Genomic DNA, 15,115 nt, shown 5'->3' with positions numbered 1-15,115 from the left:
TGGAAGACCAAGGAGCTCATGAAAAGATGCTCAACATCTTTAGTCTTCAAAGAAATGTAAATTAAAGTCAAAATGAGATAAAATTAATGCTCATTAGAATAGCTAAAATGTAAAAGAGTGTTAATGTTAGGTGTTGGTGAGAATGTGAAGAAATTGGAACTCTCATATATTGTAGATAGGAATGTAAAGCAATACAACCTCTTGGAAAGAAATTTTGCCATTTTTTATCAGTTTAAATATACAGCTGCCCAATGACCCTGGTAACTTTATATTTAGATATTTTGTGTAGCATCGCAAAAGATATTCATTTGTCCATAGCAGTTTTATTTGTAATAGCTAAAAACTTGGAAACAACCCAACTGTTGATCACAGATAAACTGTAGCATATTCTACAAAGAAACATAAATTAGAAAGCAGTGAAAACAATGAATGCCACATTAAAATGAATAGAAATAAAAAATGGACAAATTACTGATGTGTGCATGGACGAATTTCCAAAAACCAGATTAAAGAAAGTAACACTGTATGATTTCATGCATATAAAGCTCTAAAGAGGGCTTCCCAGGTGCAGTGGTAAAGAATCTGCCTGCCAATGCAGGAGACACAGGAGATGGGGTTCAGTCTCTGGGTCAGGAAGATCCCCTGAAGTAGGAAATTGCAATCCAACCCAATATTCTTGCATAGAGTTGGACATGACTGAACGACTAAGTATGCATGCACACGAAGTTCTAAAAAGGGGCAAACTATATTCTAATACTGCCGGAAGGTAGGAGGTACAATGGGAATTTTGACTTCAAAAGGGTAGGAGGGAACTTTCCAGGATGATGTTTCTTTTTCTTTTTCCTTCAGTCATGCTGCCTGGCTTTTGGGATCTTAGTTCTCCAACCAGGAATAGAACCCAGGACTCCCAACTGTGAAAACATTGAGAATTTCTGAGGTTCCATTTGGTATCTCAAGAGGAGTGATGTTACTAAGGTGTATATATTTGTCAAAAGTAATTAAACTGCACGTTTTATTTTATTTTTTAAAATTTATTTATTTATTTTAATTGGAGGCTAATTACTTTACAACTATTTACAATGTAGTGATTTTTTGCTATACATTGACATGAATCAGCTGTGGGTGTACATGTGTGCCCCATCCTGAACCCCTCTCCCACCTCCCTCCCATCCCATCCCTCAGGGTCATCCCAGTGCACCAGCCCTGAGCACCCTGTCTCATGCATCGAACCTGGACTGGTGATCTGTTTCACATATGATAATATACATGTTTCAATGCTATTCTCTCAAATCATCCCACCCTTGCCTTCTCCCACAGAGTCCAAAAGTCTGTTCTTTACATCTGTGTCTCTTTTGCTGTCTCACATATAGGGTCATCATTACCATCTTTCTAAATTCCATATATATGCATTAGTATACTGTATTGGTGTTTTTCTTTCTGACTTACTTCACTCTGTATAATAGGCTCCAGTTTCATCCACCTCATTAGAACTGATTCAAATGTATTCTTTTTAATGGCTGAGTAATATTCCATGGTGTATATGTACCACAGCTTTCTTATCCATTCGTCTGCTGATGGACATCTAGGTTGCTTCCATGTCCTGGCTATTATAAACAGTGCTGTGATGAACATTGGGGTACACGTGTCTCTTTCAGTTCTGGTTTCCTCGGTGTGTATGCCCAGCAGTGGGATTGCTGGGTCATATGGCAGTTCTATTTCCAATTTTTTAAGGAATCTCCACACTGCTCTCGATAGTGGCTGTACTAGTTTGCATTCCCACCAATAGTGTAAGAAGGTTCCCTTTTCGCCACACCCTCTCGAGCATTTACTGTTTGTAGACTTTTTAATAGCAGCCATTCTGACTGGCATGTAAACTACACATTTTAAATGGGTGTATTTTATTTTATGTAAATTCTACCTCAATAAAGTTAATTTTAAAAGAAAGAGGATTCTAGGTTTGAGAAATGTGTACTCTGTCTTCCCTGGAGCAGCATGAACACATTTTCAGGCTGCAAGGTGATAGCTTTACTTGTAAACAAATGTCAGTTTTTACCTTGATGCCAAAAATGGAGCAGTATGCCCTTGAGGCAAGTGATGGATGGGGTGTATGTGTGTCAAGTCAGAAAAGGAGCAAAGGATTCTAAGGAAACGGGGAGGGGGGGGAGAAAAGAGCAGGACGGGGTAGTAAAAACTTGAAGAGGGAATTTATGCATTCCAGACAAGATCACGGACCTGGAAAATGTTATGCCAGCACATGATTCATTAAGAAGATTCTCTGAGGGTGTGTCTATGTAAAAGAAGATCAGGAAGAAGTGGCTTGCACTGATGCACAGACCTTGCTACAGAATGCCTTGAATATGGAGTCTGGAGCCATTTGACCAAATGTTGCTCAGTAACTGCCCCTGAAGCCAGTTGAATTTGTATAAACTCTTTAAATAGGCACCTGAAGTGCAAGAACCCAAGTATCTCTCCTTGAGATAAATCATGATGACTTTACTAACTCAGGGCTTGAGGAGAATCCCACTGATATCTCTGACCTAGTGAGGAGAGAGGGCTGTTGTTTGAACATAAATATTTTTTTGTTCAGAAACAAAAAACAGCAGAAGTCTTTCCCCTCTTAACCACTGGCTGCTCCTTTGACCCAATGTAAATTACAAACCTACTCCAGCCTAAACAAATAAAAAGCCAGTCACCCTCTGATTATTCCAACTGATTTATTCTATCTTGCAAAGGATACTTTCTCTTGCCTCCCAGATCTCTGCTGAGTTCTCTGGTAAATTCCTTATCAACACCAGCATGAGATGAAAAGCAAGACATCACAATCCTATTGGCCACTTATTAGCTAGTTCTTTACAGTGTCTCCAGGGATTTTGAAATATGATGAAGAAAGGGACTGAAATGTCTGATTCAAGTGAGATTTGGGGATCTTTTGACTTTCTATTGCACTCAAACTCCCTGGCCCCTGTTTCTACACACAATTGGAAGTTTCACTGAATGAGTTTTTTATGACTATGGTTGATATTTGACAACATAGCAATAGGGGCAGTGTAAGCCATGGGAAAGACATTAGCTGGAGACAAACTGATTTGTGTTAAAAAATCTGACTCTGCCATTCTGCCATTCACACCAGATGTGTGATCTAAAATAAGTCAATTGATGTCCCTGAATCTCAGTTATATCACCTCTAATATGGGGATAATAATAGTTAGCTTAGAGAGTTCTTACAATGATTAAATGAAGTAACATGAAATGCATGAAACACTGTCACAGGGTAAGCATTTGGCCTTGTGAGCTATGGTTATTTATGAGTTCTTACCCTTGTTGACTTCTTTTTGAAGCCTTTTATCCTAGCCACTCTTCCTGAAATTCCAGACTCTCTTATCTAAATCATTTATTACAGTGCCTTATAAATAAGCCTTCAATAAATGGTACTTATTACTAAATATTATTATTAAATTGGATTTCTGAACATGTACAAAGCTGATATTAAGATATCAAGTGGCTTAGAGACACCTCATCTGACTATGTTTTTTTTCAAATGAGAATGTGGAAATCTCAAATATTTCTTTGAAAACTAGGGTCTTGGCCCAAAAGGGGATTTTCTCTGTACTTGGACTGCATAATTCTGTTTGAGCTTTGGTGATGGTCAGGAAAAGGGTTCTATCCCTGCTTTTTATCTCAAAGCAAGTTTCCAGTTAATCCCTGTTGATCTTTCCTGTGACTCATATTATCTCTTCATTGACGTCTTACTTTTTGCTTACTTAATCATGTTTTGACCAGCTCCTTCCCTCTCCAGCATAGCCTTCAACAGCTTATTCTTAACATCTATCTTCCTCCCCAGCAACAGATACAATTCTCTCTACATCAGATGGTATTTTTCATCCCTTCTAAATTGCCCTTATCTAACATCATTCCTGTTCAAATCCTACTACACAAAGTTCAAGTCTCTTGTAAATTGTGGATCATGCTAGGTTCCACAGAGATTGTGGCAGATGAAATGTTTCAAAAGTTCTTGTCCACAAAAAGCCTATGGTTTCTTTAGGGAAATGGGACAAACATGAAAAATGGAAGTCATAGACAAGAACTAATTTAACATCTGTGTACAGGATACTTTACTGGGCCCCCGAGGTGAGTACTCTAGGAGCCCTGGTTACCTACTCTCCTGTTGAGGAGACAGAATGGACACAGCAAAAAAAGGCCAAGCAATGTCACTTACATTGAAGAAGGAATTCATAGGGCCTGGACTCCATCTTAGGCCTGTTCATGCTGATCATGCTCGGCCACCTCTCCAATGGACTCTGAACTCTGTGCTTAGTGCCTATGGAAACTACAACAGAAGGATAAGACCCCCTCTGGACAGGGGAATCTTGAAGATCATATCCAGGTTACTCATCGCCTAAGAGAAAACATACTCTAATCACCCCTGCCTCCGGACAGGTCATAAATTTTTTCTGTATCTATTGGAATGTAACCACAGGCTTATTGGTTATTAACTGGTTGGAATGTAACCGCAGGCTTATTGATTATTAACTGTTTGAACACATAACACATGAATGATGGGGTTATTGTGATTGTATTTACCCTTCCTTTGTTTATGTAAGTCTCAAGGAATTTGGGGTGGTGGGTTTGGACACGTACATATGGGGTATAAAAGGTTTTCACAAATGCTGGTCAGGGTCCTTGGCTAAGAGGAGACTCTGCCTTGGGCCCGCCGGTGTAATAAACTGCACTCCACTATCTGCATTGTCCTTCTGAGTGAGTTTGTTTCCCGGAACGCGTGGCTACAACATTTGGTGCATTGGCCGGGAAACTCCTCACTTTGAGGAGACAGGTCTCATTTGAGGCCACCCCGAGGCTTTGTAGCTTGAATCTCCTAGAGGGGGGAAGGCGCCTCGCCCCTCTGGAAGAATTCAGCCTTTCAACGCCCGGTTTCTTTGCTTTGGCAGGTAGTGGATGGCAGCAGGGGAACTGAGCGCTCAGGTGAGGAGGAACCCACCCAGCAGGGTGGAAGAGGGGGCCTGATCACCCCCCTGGGAGGGACTAGAAGGGGCACAGACCCACAGGAGCCTGGAATAGGCAGGCAGCAGCGATTGCTTGGTACACAGGTCGATGAGCGTGCTAGGGTTTAGGAAGGAAATTTGTGAAGGTCATTTAGGAGGTGTGTCCATGCCGTCTCAGGGAAAATTATTACCAGCGATCGCCAGGGGATTTTTAGGATAGGAAACTGGTCCTTGTATGCTCATATTCTGCCCTCCCCCAGGAGGTGTCCTGTCTGCTGTGAAATTCTTGACCCCCTCGGAATTGTCAGGCTAGAAGGAGGGGGATACATAAGTGAGTATGAATTGGCTTTTCCGGAGATGGCCTGGGACATGGGATATTTAACCCATCTGTGTTTTCATCCGCACCTGATCAAGCCCACCAAGGCAGAATGGACTTTAAAAGTTAAGGGAGAAACAGTCTTGGACCACGTGGTGTTCTGGTTCAGCCATGCTGACCGGCAGGTGAAGACATGCCGATCCCCCTTCTCCCTCTGGGATCTGGCAGGTAAGGCTCTTCTCACCCCAATTAGGAAGGAGGCAGAATGGCAATTTAAGTGTCATTGAGTGGAAATATCAGAAGTACATAGGGTACTGAGAACTTCGTAGACAGAACGAAAAGGAAAAGTAGAAGAAGGTCCGAGAAGGTAAGCAAGATGGGGGGAAGTGAATCTAAGGCAACTGTATTGGAGTGCATGATTAAAAATTTAAAGAAGGGATTAGGAGGAGACTATGGGGTGAAGATGAAGCCTAACCACCTCCACATACTCTGTGAGGTCGAATGGCCCCCTATGGGAGTAGGATGGCCACCAGAGAACACCATGAACTTAAAAATAGTGGAAGCAGTCTATACAGTAGTCACAGGAGAGCCAGGACACCTGGATCAATATCCATATATTGACTCATGGCTAGGGTTAGCTCAAGACCCTCCTACTTGGACAAGGTTCTGTATCCAGAAGGGAAAGGGAAAAATATTAATGGCACAAAAATTGACTGATGATAAAAAAGGAAATTCTACAGGATTTGGACGGGGATGACCTGACCCCTCCCCCATACTGGATAATGACACGCCTGCCTCCCAGTGCTCCACCAGGACCGGAGGCCGCCTTAATGCCCGATCCAGGGCCAGGTGAAGTTCCTGCAGCAGCCGCTGCTCTTCCGCCAGCTCTCCCTGAGTTTGTAGAGCTGCCGTTTTGGCAGGCTCCAATCCTGGTAACAGAAGCCTCTGGCCAACACTTCTAGGATCCGGCTCCACCCGAACCGTCCAAGCTATACCCGCCTCTCCTGGTGAGTACTGCCAAGAAGGGGAGGGAGACGTTGGAATTAAGCAGAGACTGCGCTCTGCCAGGAGCAACCCCACATCCAAGGAGCGGTGGCTGTGTGGGCGCAGGAGGGCCGAGAGGAGCTATTCCACGTTCAAGGTCAGGAGGGGCAGCCATGAGGAGATATTCCTCGTCCAAGGTAAGGAGCAGCGGCTACGCTTTGCTGGAGCAGCCATAAAGAGATACCCATGTCCAAGGTAAGAGAAACCCAAGTAAGATGGTAGGTGTTGCGAGAGGACATCAGAGGGCAGACACACTGAAACCATAATCACAGAAAACTAGTCAATCTGATCACACGGACCACAGCTTGTCTAACTCAATGAAACTAAGCCATGGTGTGTGGGGCCACCCAAGACGGTCGGGTCATGGTGGAGAGGTCTGACAGAATGTGGTCCACTGGAGGAGGGAATGGCAAACCACTTCAGTATTCTTGCCTTGAGAACCCCATGAACAGTATGAAAAGGCAAAATGATAGGATACTGAAAGAGGAGCTCCCCAGGTCGGTAGGTGCCCAATATGCTACTGGAGATCAGTGGAGAAATAATTCCAGAAAGAATGAAGGGATGGAGCCAAAGCAAAAATAATACCCAGTTGTGGATGGGACTGGTGATAGAAGCAAGGTCTGATGCTGTAAAGAGCAATATTGCATAGGAACCTGGAATGTTAGGTCCATGAATCAAGGCAAATTGGAAGTGGTCAAACAGGAGATGGCAAGAGTGAATGTTGACATTCTAGGAATCAGTGAACTAAAATGGACTGGAATGGGTGAATTTAACTCAGATGACCATTATATCTACTACTGTGGGCAGGAATCCCTTAGAAGAAATGGAGTAGCCATCATGGTCAACAAAAGAGTCCGAAGTGCAGTACTTGGATGCAGTCTCAAAAATGACAGAATGATCTCTGTTCGTTTCCAAGGCAAACCATTCAATATCATGGTAATCCAAGCCTATGCCCCAACCGGTAATGCTGAAGAAGCTGAAGTTGAACGGTTCTATGAAGACCTACAATACCTTTTAGAACTAACACCCAAAAAAGATGTCTTTTTCATTATAGGGGACTGGAATGCAAAAGTAAGAAGTCAAGAAACACCTGGAGTACAGGTACATTTGGCCTTGGAGCACGGAATGAAGCAGGGCAAAGCTAATAGAGTTTTGCCAAGAGAATGCACTGGTCATAGCAAACACCCTCTTCCAACAACACAAGAGAAGACTCTACACATGGACATCACCAGATGGTCAACACTGAAATCAGATTGATTATATTTTTTGCAGCCAAAGATGGAGAAGCTCTATACAGTCAGCAAAAACAAGACTGGGAGCTGACTGTGGCTCAGATCATGAACTCCTTATTGCCAAATTCAGACTTAAATTGAAGAAAGTAGGGAAAACCATTAGACCATTCAGGTATGACCTAAATCAAATCCCTTATGATTATACAGTAGGAGTGAGAAATAGATTTAAGGGACTAGATCTGATAGACAGAGTGCCTGATGAACTATGGATGGAGGTTTGGGACATTGTACAGGAGACAGGTTTTCCCTGGTGGCTCAGACGGTTAAAGTGTCTGCCTGCAATGCAGGAGACCCGGGTTCAATCCCTGGGTTGGGAAGATCCCCTGGAGAAGGAAATGGCAACCCACTCCAGTACTCTTGCCTGGAAAATTCCATGGACTGGGGAGCCTGGTAGGCTACAGTCCATGGGGTCACAATAGAGTCAGACACGACTGAGAGAGTTCACTTTCACAGGAGACCGGGATCAAGACCATCCCCAAGAAAAAGAAATGCAAAAAGGCAAAATGGTTGCCTGAGGAAGCCTTACAAATAGCTGTGAAAAGAAGAGAAGTGAAAAGCAAAGGAGAAAAGGAAAGATATTCCCATTTGAATGCAGAGTTCCAAAGAATAGCAAGGAGAGATAAGAAAGCCTTCTTCAGCGATCAATGCAAAGAAATAGAGGAAAACAACAGAATGGGAAAGACTAGAGATTTCTTCAAGAAAATTAGAGATACCAAGGGAACATTTCATGCAAAATGGGTTTGATAAAAGACAGAAATGGTATGGACCTAACAGAAACAGAAGATATTAAGAAGAGGTGGCAAGAATACACAGAAGAACTGTACAAAAAAGATCTTCAAGACCCAGATAATCACGATGGTGTGGTCACTCACCTAGAGCCAGATATCCTGGAAGGTGAAGTCAAGTGGGCCTTAGAAAGCATCACTACGAACAAAGCTAGTGGATGTGATGGAATTCCAGTTGAGCTATTTCAAATCCTGAAAGATGATGCTGTGAAAGTGCTGCACTCAATATGCCAGCAAATTTGGAAAACTCAGCAGTGGCCACAAGACTGGAAAAGGTCAGTTTTCATTCCAATCCCAAAGAATGCTCAAACTACTGCACAATTGCACTCATCTCACACGCTAGTAAAGTAATGCTCAAAATTCTCCAAGCCAGGCTTCAGCAATACATGAACCATGAACTTCCAGATGTTCAAGCTGGTTTTAGAAAAGGCAGAGGAACCAGAGATCAAATTGTCAACATCTGTTGGATCATCAAAAAAAAAGCAAGAGAGTTCCAGAAAAACATCTATTTCTGCTTTATTGATTATGCCAAAGCCTTTGACTGTGTGGATCACAATAAACTGGAAAATTCTGAAAGAGATGGGCATACCAGACCACCTGACCTGCCTCTTGAGAAACCTATATGCAGGTCAGGAAGCAACAGTTAGAACTGGACATGGAACAACAGACTGGTTCCAAATAGGAAAAAGGAGTATGTCAAGGCTGCATATTGTCACCCTGCTTATTTAACTTTTATGCAGAGTACCTCATGAGAACCACTGGGCTGGATGAAGCACAAGCTGGAATCAAGATTGCCAAGAGAAATATCAATAACCTCAGATATGCAGATGACACCACCCTTATGACAGAAAGTGAAGAAGAACTAAAGAGCCTCTTGATGAAAGTGAAGGAGGAGAGTGAAAAAGTTGGCTTAAAGCTCAACATTCAGAAAACTAAGATCATGGCATCTGGTCCCATCACTTCATGGGAAATAGATGGGGAAACCAGTGGAAACAGTGTCAGACTTTATTTTGGGGGGCTCCAAAATCACTGTAGATGGTGATTGAAGCCATGAAATTAAAAGACGCTTACTCCTTGTAAGGAAAATTATGACCAACCTAGATAGCATATTAAAAAGCAGAGACATTACTTTGCCAACAAAGATCCATCTAGTCAAGGCTATGATTTTTCCAGTGGTCATGTATGGATGTGAGAGTTGGACTGTGAAGAAAGCTGAGCGCCAAAAAATTGATGCTTTTGAACTGTGGTGTTGGAGAAGACTCTTGAGAATCCCTTGGACTGCAAGGAGATCCAACCAGTCCATCCTAAAGGAGATCAGTCCTGGGTGTTCTTTGGAAATACTGATGCTGAAGCTGAAACTCCAACACTTTGGCCACTTCATACGAAGAGTTGGCTCATTGGAAAAGACCCTGATGCTGGGAGGGATTGGCGGCAGGAGGAGAAGGGGACGACAGAGGATGAGATGGCTGGATGGCATCACCGACTTGATGGACATGAGTTTGAGCAAATTCTGGGAGTTGGTGATGGACAGGGAGGCCTGGCGTGCTGCAGTTCATGGGGTCGCAAAGAGTTGGACTTGACTGAGCGACTGAACTGAAGTGAACTGTGCTCTGCCAGAGAGCCGGAGGGAACGAAAGAGAACAGACAAGAGACTTACAGTGCTAGCTGCTGCTCTGGGAAAGTCTATCTCGGGCCCTCCGGAAAACCTCATCTGCCCCAGGGACAGGACAGTCCTTCAACCGGTCCCAAGGGAGGCCCCGGGCCCCGTTACAGCCAAACCAGTGTGCCCGTGCCGAGCTTTTGGCCACTGGAAGAATGAATGCCCTAAGGCAAGGAAGGAAGAGGAAGCTCCCGCAGTTGTGGGGCTTGCTGACTTGGAAATTAAATAGGGCTGCCAGGGCTCAGAGATATCAGGTCCCCGAGAGCCCATGGTAACCTTAAAAGTGGGGGACCAAAACATTGACTTCATGGTGGATACAGGAGCAGAACTGTTGGTAGTAACAAAACCTGTGGCACCACTGTCCAAAAAGACTACTGCTGTAACTGGGGTATCGGGAGAAGAGATGATTAAATCATTTTGCCAGCCCAGAAAATGTCAGATGGGGGGGCACCAAGTGATTCATGAATTCCTCTACATTCCTGAGTGCCCAGTACCCCTGTTGGGAAGAGACTTGCTCTCCAAACTAGGAGCACAAGTGACTTTCTCCCCTGAGGAGAGGCCCACCTTCCAGATGGACACTATGACTTATTTGCTCTCTCTCTCAATACCACCCCAAGATGAGTGGAGGTTGCATGAGCCTCTGAAGGAAGAACCGGGTGGGCCGGAAGAGCATGAGAGAGAGCTAACTCAATTATTCCCTGAGGTCTGGGCAGAAGACAACCCCCCTCCCCCCAGGCTGGCTAAACATCAAGCCCCAGTGATAATAGAACTCAAACCAGGCACCATCCCGGTTAGAAAGCGCCAGTACCCGCTACTGATAGAGGCCCGGGCCAGCATACTGCCCCACATCAATAGATTGAAACAAGCAGGCATTCTAGTAGAGTGCCAGTCGGCTTGGAATACGCCAATCCTGCCAGTCAAAAAGGAAGGAGGACAGGACTATAGGCCTGTACAAGATCTCAGGCTAGTCAACCAGGCTACTGTGACTTTACACCCCACTGTTCCAAACCCCTATACCTTACTTAGCCTCCTCCCACCGAGGACTAAAGTTTATACTTGCCTAGATCTCAAGGATGCCTTCTTCTGCATATGCCTCGCCCCAGCGTCACAGCCCATCTTTGCCTTTGAATGGGAAGATCCAGTCGGGGGCACCAAACAACAGCTCATCTGGACTCCCCCACAGGGTTTAAGAACTCCCCAGCCATCTTTGGGGAAGCCTTGGCTTCTGACCTGGACTCATTCCATCCGGAAGAGTATGGATGTTGGCTCCTACAATACGGGGATGACCTGCTGCTGGCTGCCGAGACCAAGGAAAAATGCTGGAAAGGGACAAAAGCACTGCTCCAGCAGGGTGTCAAAGAAGAAGGCACAGATCTGCAAGGAGGAGGTAAGGTATCTGGGGTTTGTTTTAAAGAAGGACACAAGGTTCCAGACCCTAATTGGGTCCTATATACTGATGGCACTAGCCTGATAAAACAAGGACAATGGCTGTCAGGTTAGCCAAAGCGGAAGGGGCCATCAAGACTGAAAAGGGATGGTGGGAATTGCCAAGTGGCAAATTATTGGTACCGGAGGAGCTGGCACACACTCTGGTAAGCCAAACACACCAAGCGACCCACCTAGGCCATGCTGCCTGCTCACAGGTTAATGCTGCCTCTCGGGTATTCAGACAAAAACCTCCGGGTATTCAGCTGAAAGGCACGCTGCCCCTTGAACACCTGGGAGTGGACTTCACTGAAATGAAACCTCACCGACACTACCATTACCTGCTGGTCATGGTATGTATGTTCTCAGGATGGGTAGAAGCTTTTCCTACCTGGACTGAAAGAGCATCAGAAGTAGCCTGGTGCCTGCTTAGGGAAATAGTTCCCAGATTTGGATTTCCTACCAGCATTGGATCAGACAATGGCCCGGCTTTTGTAGCTGATTTAGTACAACAAGTAAGCAAAACTTAATTTTTAATTTTTTTTATTTTTTTGTCTTTTATTTATTTTTACTTATTTATTTAAGTACAGAGTATTTACAATGTTGTGTTAGTTTCTGGTGTACAGCAAAGTGATTCAGTTGTATATATACATATTATTTGTCACTATATTATATTGAATACAGTTCCCTGTGCTATGTAGTAGGACCTTATTGTTTATCTATTATTTTTTTAATTAATTTATTTAGTTTATTGGGGGATAATTACTTTACAATACTGTAATGGTTTTTGCCATAAATCAACATAAACATTTGTGATATCACTCTATGTTTTTTTTTCCATTATGAGATTATCTTTATTCCAGAGATGTTAAAATCAAGGAAATAGGGTGGGACAGTGGGGGTGATAGGTAGGGGTCCTTGCACCCACTTTGTAAGCAAAACTCTAAACATCAAATGGAAACTGCACACTGCATATAGGCCCAGAGTTCTGAGATGGTGGAATGAACCAACCGGACACTTAAAGAGACTCTCCAAGTGGATCAGAGAGACTGACTGCTCCTGGGTGGACTTGCTTCCGATGGCTCTGCTCAGACTCAGGATGACCCCACAGTCCCAAGGCTATTCTCCATATGAAATTGTGTATGGGAGGCCCCCTCCCATAATAAAACAGGTGTCAACAAATTTGCCTCAGGTAAGGGGGGATAGGATTTCACAGCAGATGGAACTGGGTAAGGTAATAAATCGGGTAACTAAGTTTGTACAAGAAAGGGTGCCATTCCCCCTTGGGGAACAGATTCATGAGTTTACACTTGGTGACCAAGTATGGGTCAAAGATTGGAAACATGATTTACTAGCCCCTCGGTGGAAGGGCCCTTATACTGTTATTCTAACTACCCCTACTGCAGTTAAAGTTGCAGGTATTGCCCCTTGGATCCATCATACGAGGGTGAAGAGAACATACCATGCAGACCCAGAAAACGCTGAGTGTACTGCACAGAGGGACCCCGCTGACCCTCGAGAGACTAAGACCATCCTTAAGAAGAAGGAAAAGAAGATCCCGGACGAGCCCCTTCAGGATGAAACCGCACAATCAACTCCTGCTGCTTGGCCTCATCAACGTGATTTTGAATTTAACTTCCATTTCAACTCAGGACAATGTTTTCATCTCATGGGCACATTCCTACGCAGACTTCCACAACACCTCCAACTGCTGGGTATGTGGGGCTATGCCTCTGTCAGTGATGGATGGACTTCCTTGGTGGGTGTCACCGCTCTGCCAAGGAGATTTTAAACCACTCTGCTCTTTTCTGGGATGACAAAAAGAGACTTTCCTCTCTCTTGTCAATCATAACCTCTCCTTGCTCTCTTGGTGTAAGACCTACAGTCAATAGACTCGGGTCATGGGGTTACATTTGATATAAATGCCAGTGTAACAAAAGCCTAACCTACAACAAGCCCCAGTAAATCTACCTTATTTACATGCTAGGTGGACAAGATCTGTGTTTCAATGGTATGAGTATATTGCTGCCTTATTCGTACCCTCTATAGGGACAACAGATATTATGATTAAAGTAGAGGCCTTGACTAATTTCACAAAACAGGCCCTCCTAGATAGAACAAAAGCCATCCAAGCCTTAAATGAAGAGCAAATCCAAATGAGAAAAGCAGTAATTCATAATAGAATGGCTTTGGACATACTCACAGCTGCTCAAGGAGGGACCTGTGCTATAATTAAGGTTGAATGTTGTGTATACATTCCTGACTTATCTGGCAATGTATCAACTGCTTTAGATGACATGAAAAACCAGGTAAAAGCAATGTCAAATGAAAACATTCCTTTCTGGACTTCGGTCCTATCTTGGGTGAAGGGCGATTGGTGGAAAACTATATTTACCACTGTTATAGTTGCCTTGATAGTTCTGCTTTGTGGGCCCTGCTTCTTACAATGCCTTGTGAATTTTGTAACCCAGAGGTTGATAGCATTCTCTCATGTGGGTGGCCGGAGGACTAAGGTACAATATATATCTCAATGAATGATGCTCGTTACAGAAACTAAGAGCATCAAGAGGGGGGAATGAAGAAGGAATTCATAGGGCCTGGACTCCATCTTAGGCCTGTTCATGCTGATCATGCTCGGCCACCTCTCCAGTGGACTCTGAACTCTGTGCTTAGTGCCTATGGAAACTACAACAGAAGGATAAGACCCCCTCTGGACAGGGGAATCTTGAAGATCATATCCAGGTTACTCATCGCCTAAGAGAAAACATACTCTAATCACCCCTGCCTCCGGACAGGTCATAAATTTTTTCTGTATCTATCGGAATGTAACCACAGGCTTATCGGTTATTAACTGGTTGGAATGTAACCGCGGGCTTATTGATTATTAACTGTTTGAACACATAACACATGAATGATGGGGTTATTGTGATTGTATTTACCCTTCCTTTGTTTATGTAAGTCTCAAGGAATTTGGGGTGGTGGGTTTGGACACGTACACATGGGGTATAAAAGATTTGGGTGGTGGGTTTGGACACGTACACATGGGGTATAAAAGATTTTCACAAATGCTGGTCGGGGTCCTTGGCTAAGAGGAGACTCTGCCTTGGGCCCGCCGGTGTAATAAACTGCACTCCACTATCTGCATTGTCCTTCTGAGTGAGTTTGTTTCCTGGAACGTGTGGCTACAACAACATAGTGTCAAATGCAGAGAAGTCTTAAAATGAATCAGAGGGTAGGAACAATCACCAAGGGTGACTGATCAGAGAATACTTCTTGGAGGAAGTGGAACCTGATTTGAACTCAAAGAAGGATATAGTTTAGGGAAATGGCAGAGCGGAGGGCGTGTAGGGCATTCCAGACTAGGGAGCAGTGTGAACAAAGGTGTGGTGTCAGGAATGTTGTGGGTAGTTTGGAGACAATGAGTGCTCAGTTGAGCAGCAGCTGAGAGGTAAGATTTTACACGGCATTGAATGCAAATCTAAGGAGCTTATATTTGATCCTGTGTTTAACAGAGCCCCAGGGCTTTTCAGAAGAGATAGCACAATCAAAACAGAGACTTCAATTCAATGCAGGTGGGGAAGAATAAAGGTGAT

The 15,115-nt window shown here is 43.9% G+C and overlaps 1 protein-coding gene across 1 annotated transcript; it reads left to right on the top strand.

Moving 5' to 3' along the window:
- Nucleotides 1-11,581: 11,581 nt before the first annotated feature.
- Nucleotides 11,582-14,666, top strand: LOC139033277 (syncytin-A-like). Its single transcript, XM_070462183.1, is given in 4 exon segments — nucleotides 11,582-12,037; nucleotides 12,817-13,281; nucleotides 13,463-14,041; nucleotides 14,044-14,666. Coding segments are annotated over 4 exon segments (1,536 nt in total). The 3' UTR covers nucleotides 14,080-14,666.
- Nucleotides 14,667-15,115: the final 449 nt, after the last annotated feature.

The sequence above is a fragment of the Odocoileus virginianus genome, unplaced genomic scaffold (assembly GCF_023699985.2).
Source record: "Odocoileus virginianus isolate 20LAN1187 ecotype Illinois unplaced genomic scaffold, Ovbor_1.2 Unplaced_Scaffold_1, whole genome shotgun sequence".
NCBI classification, from domain to species: Eukaryota; Metazoa; Chordata; class Mammalia; order Artiodactyla; family Cervidae; genus Odocoileus; species Odocoileus virginianus.
This window is presented reverse-complemented; position numbering and strand designations above follow the sequence as displayed.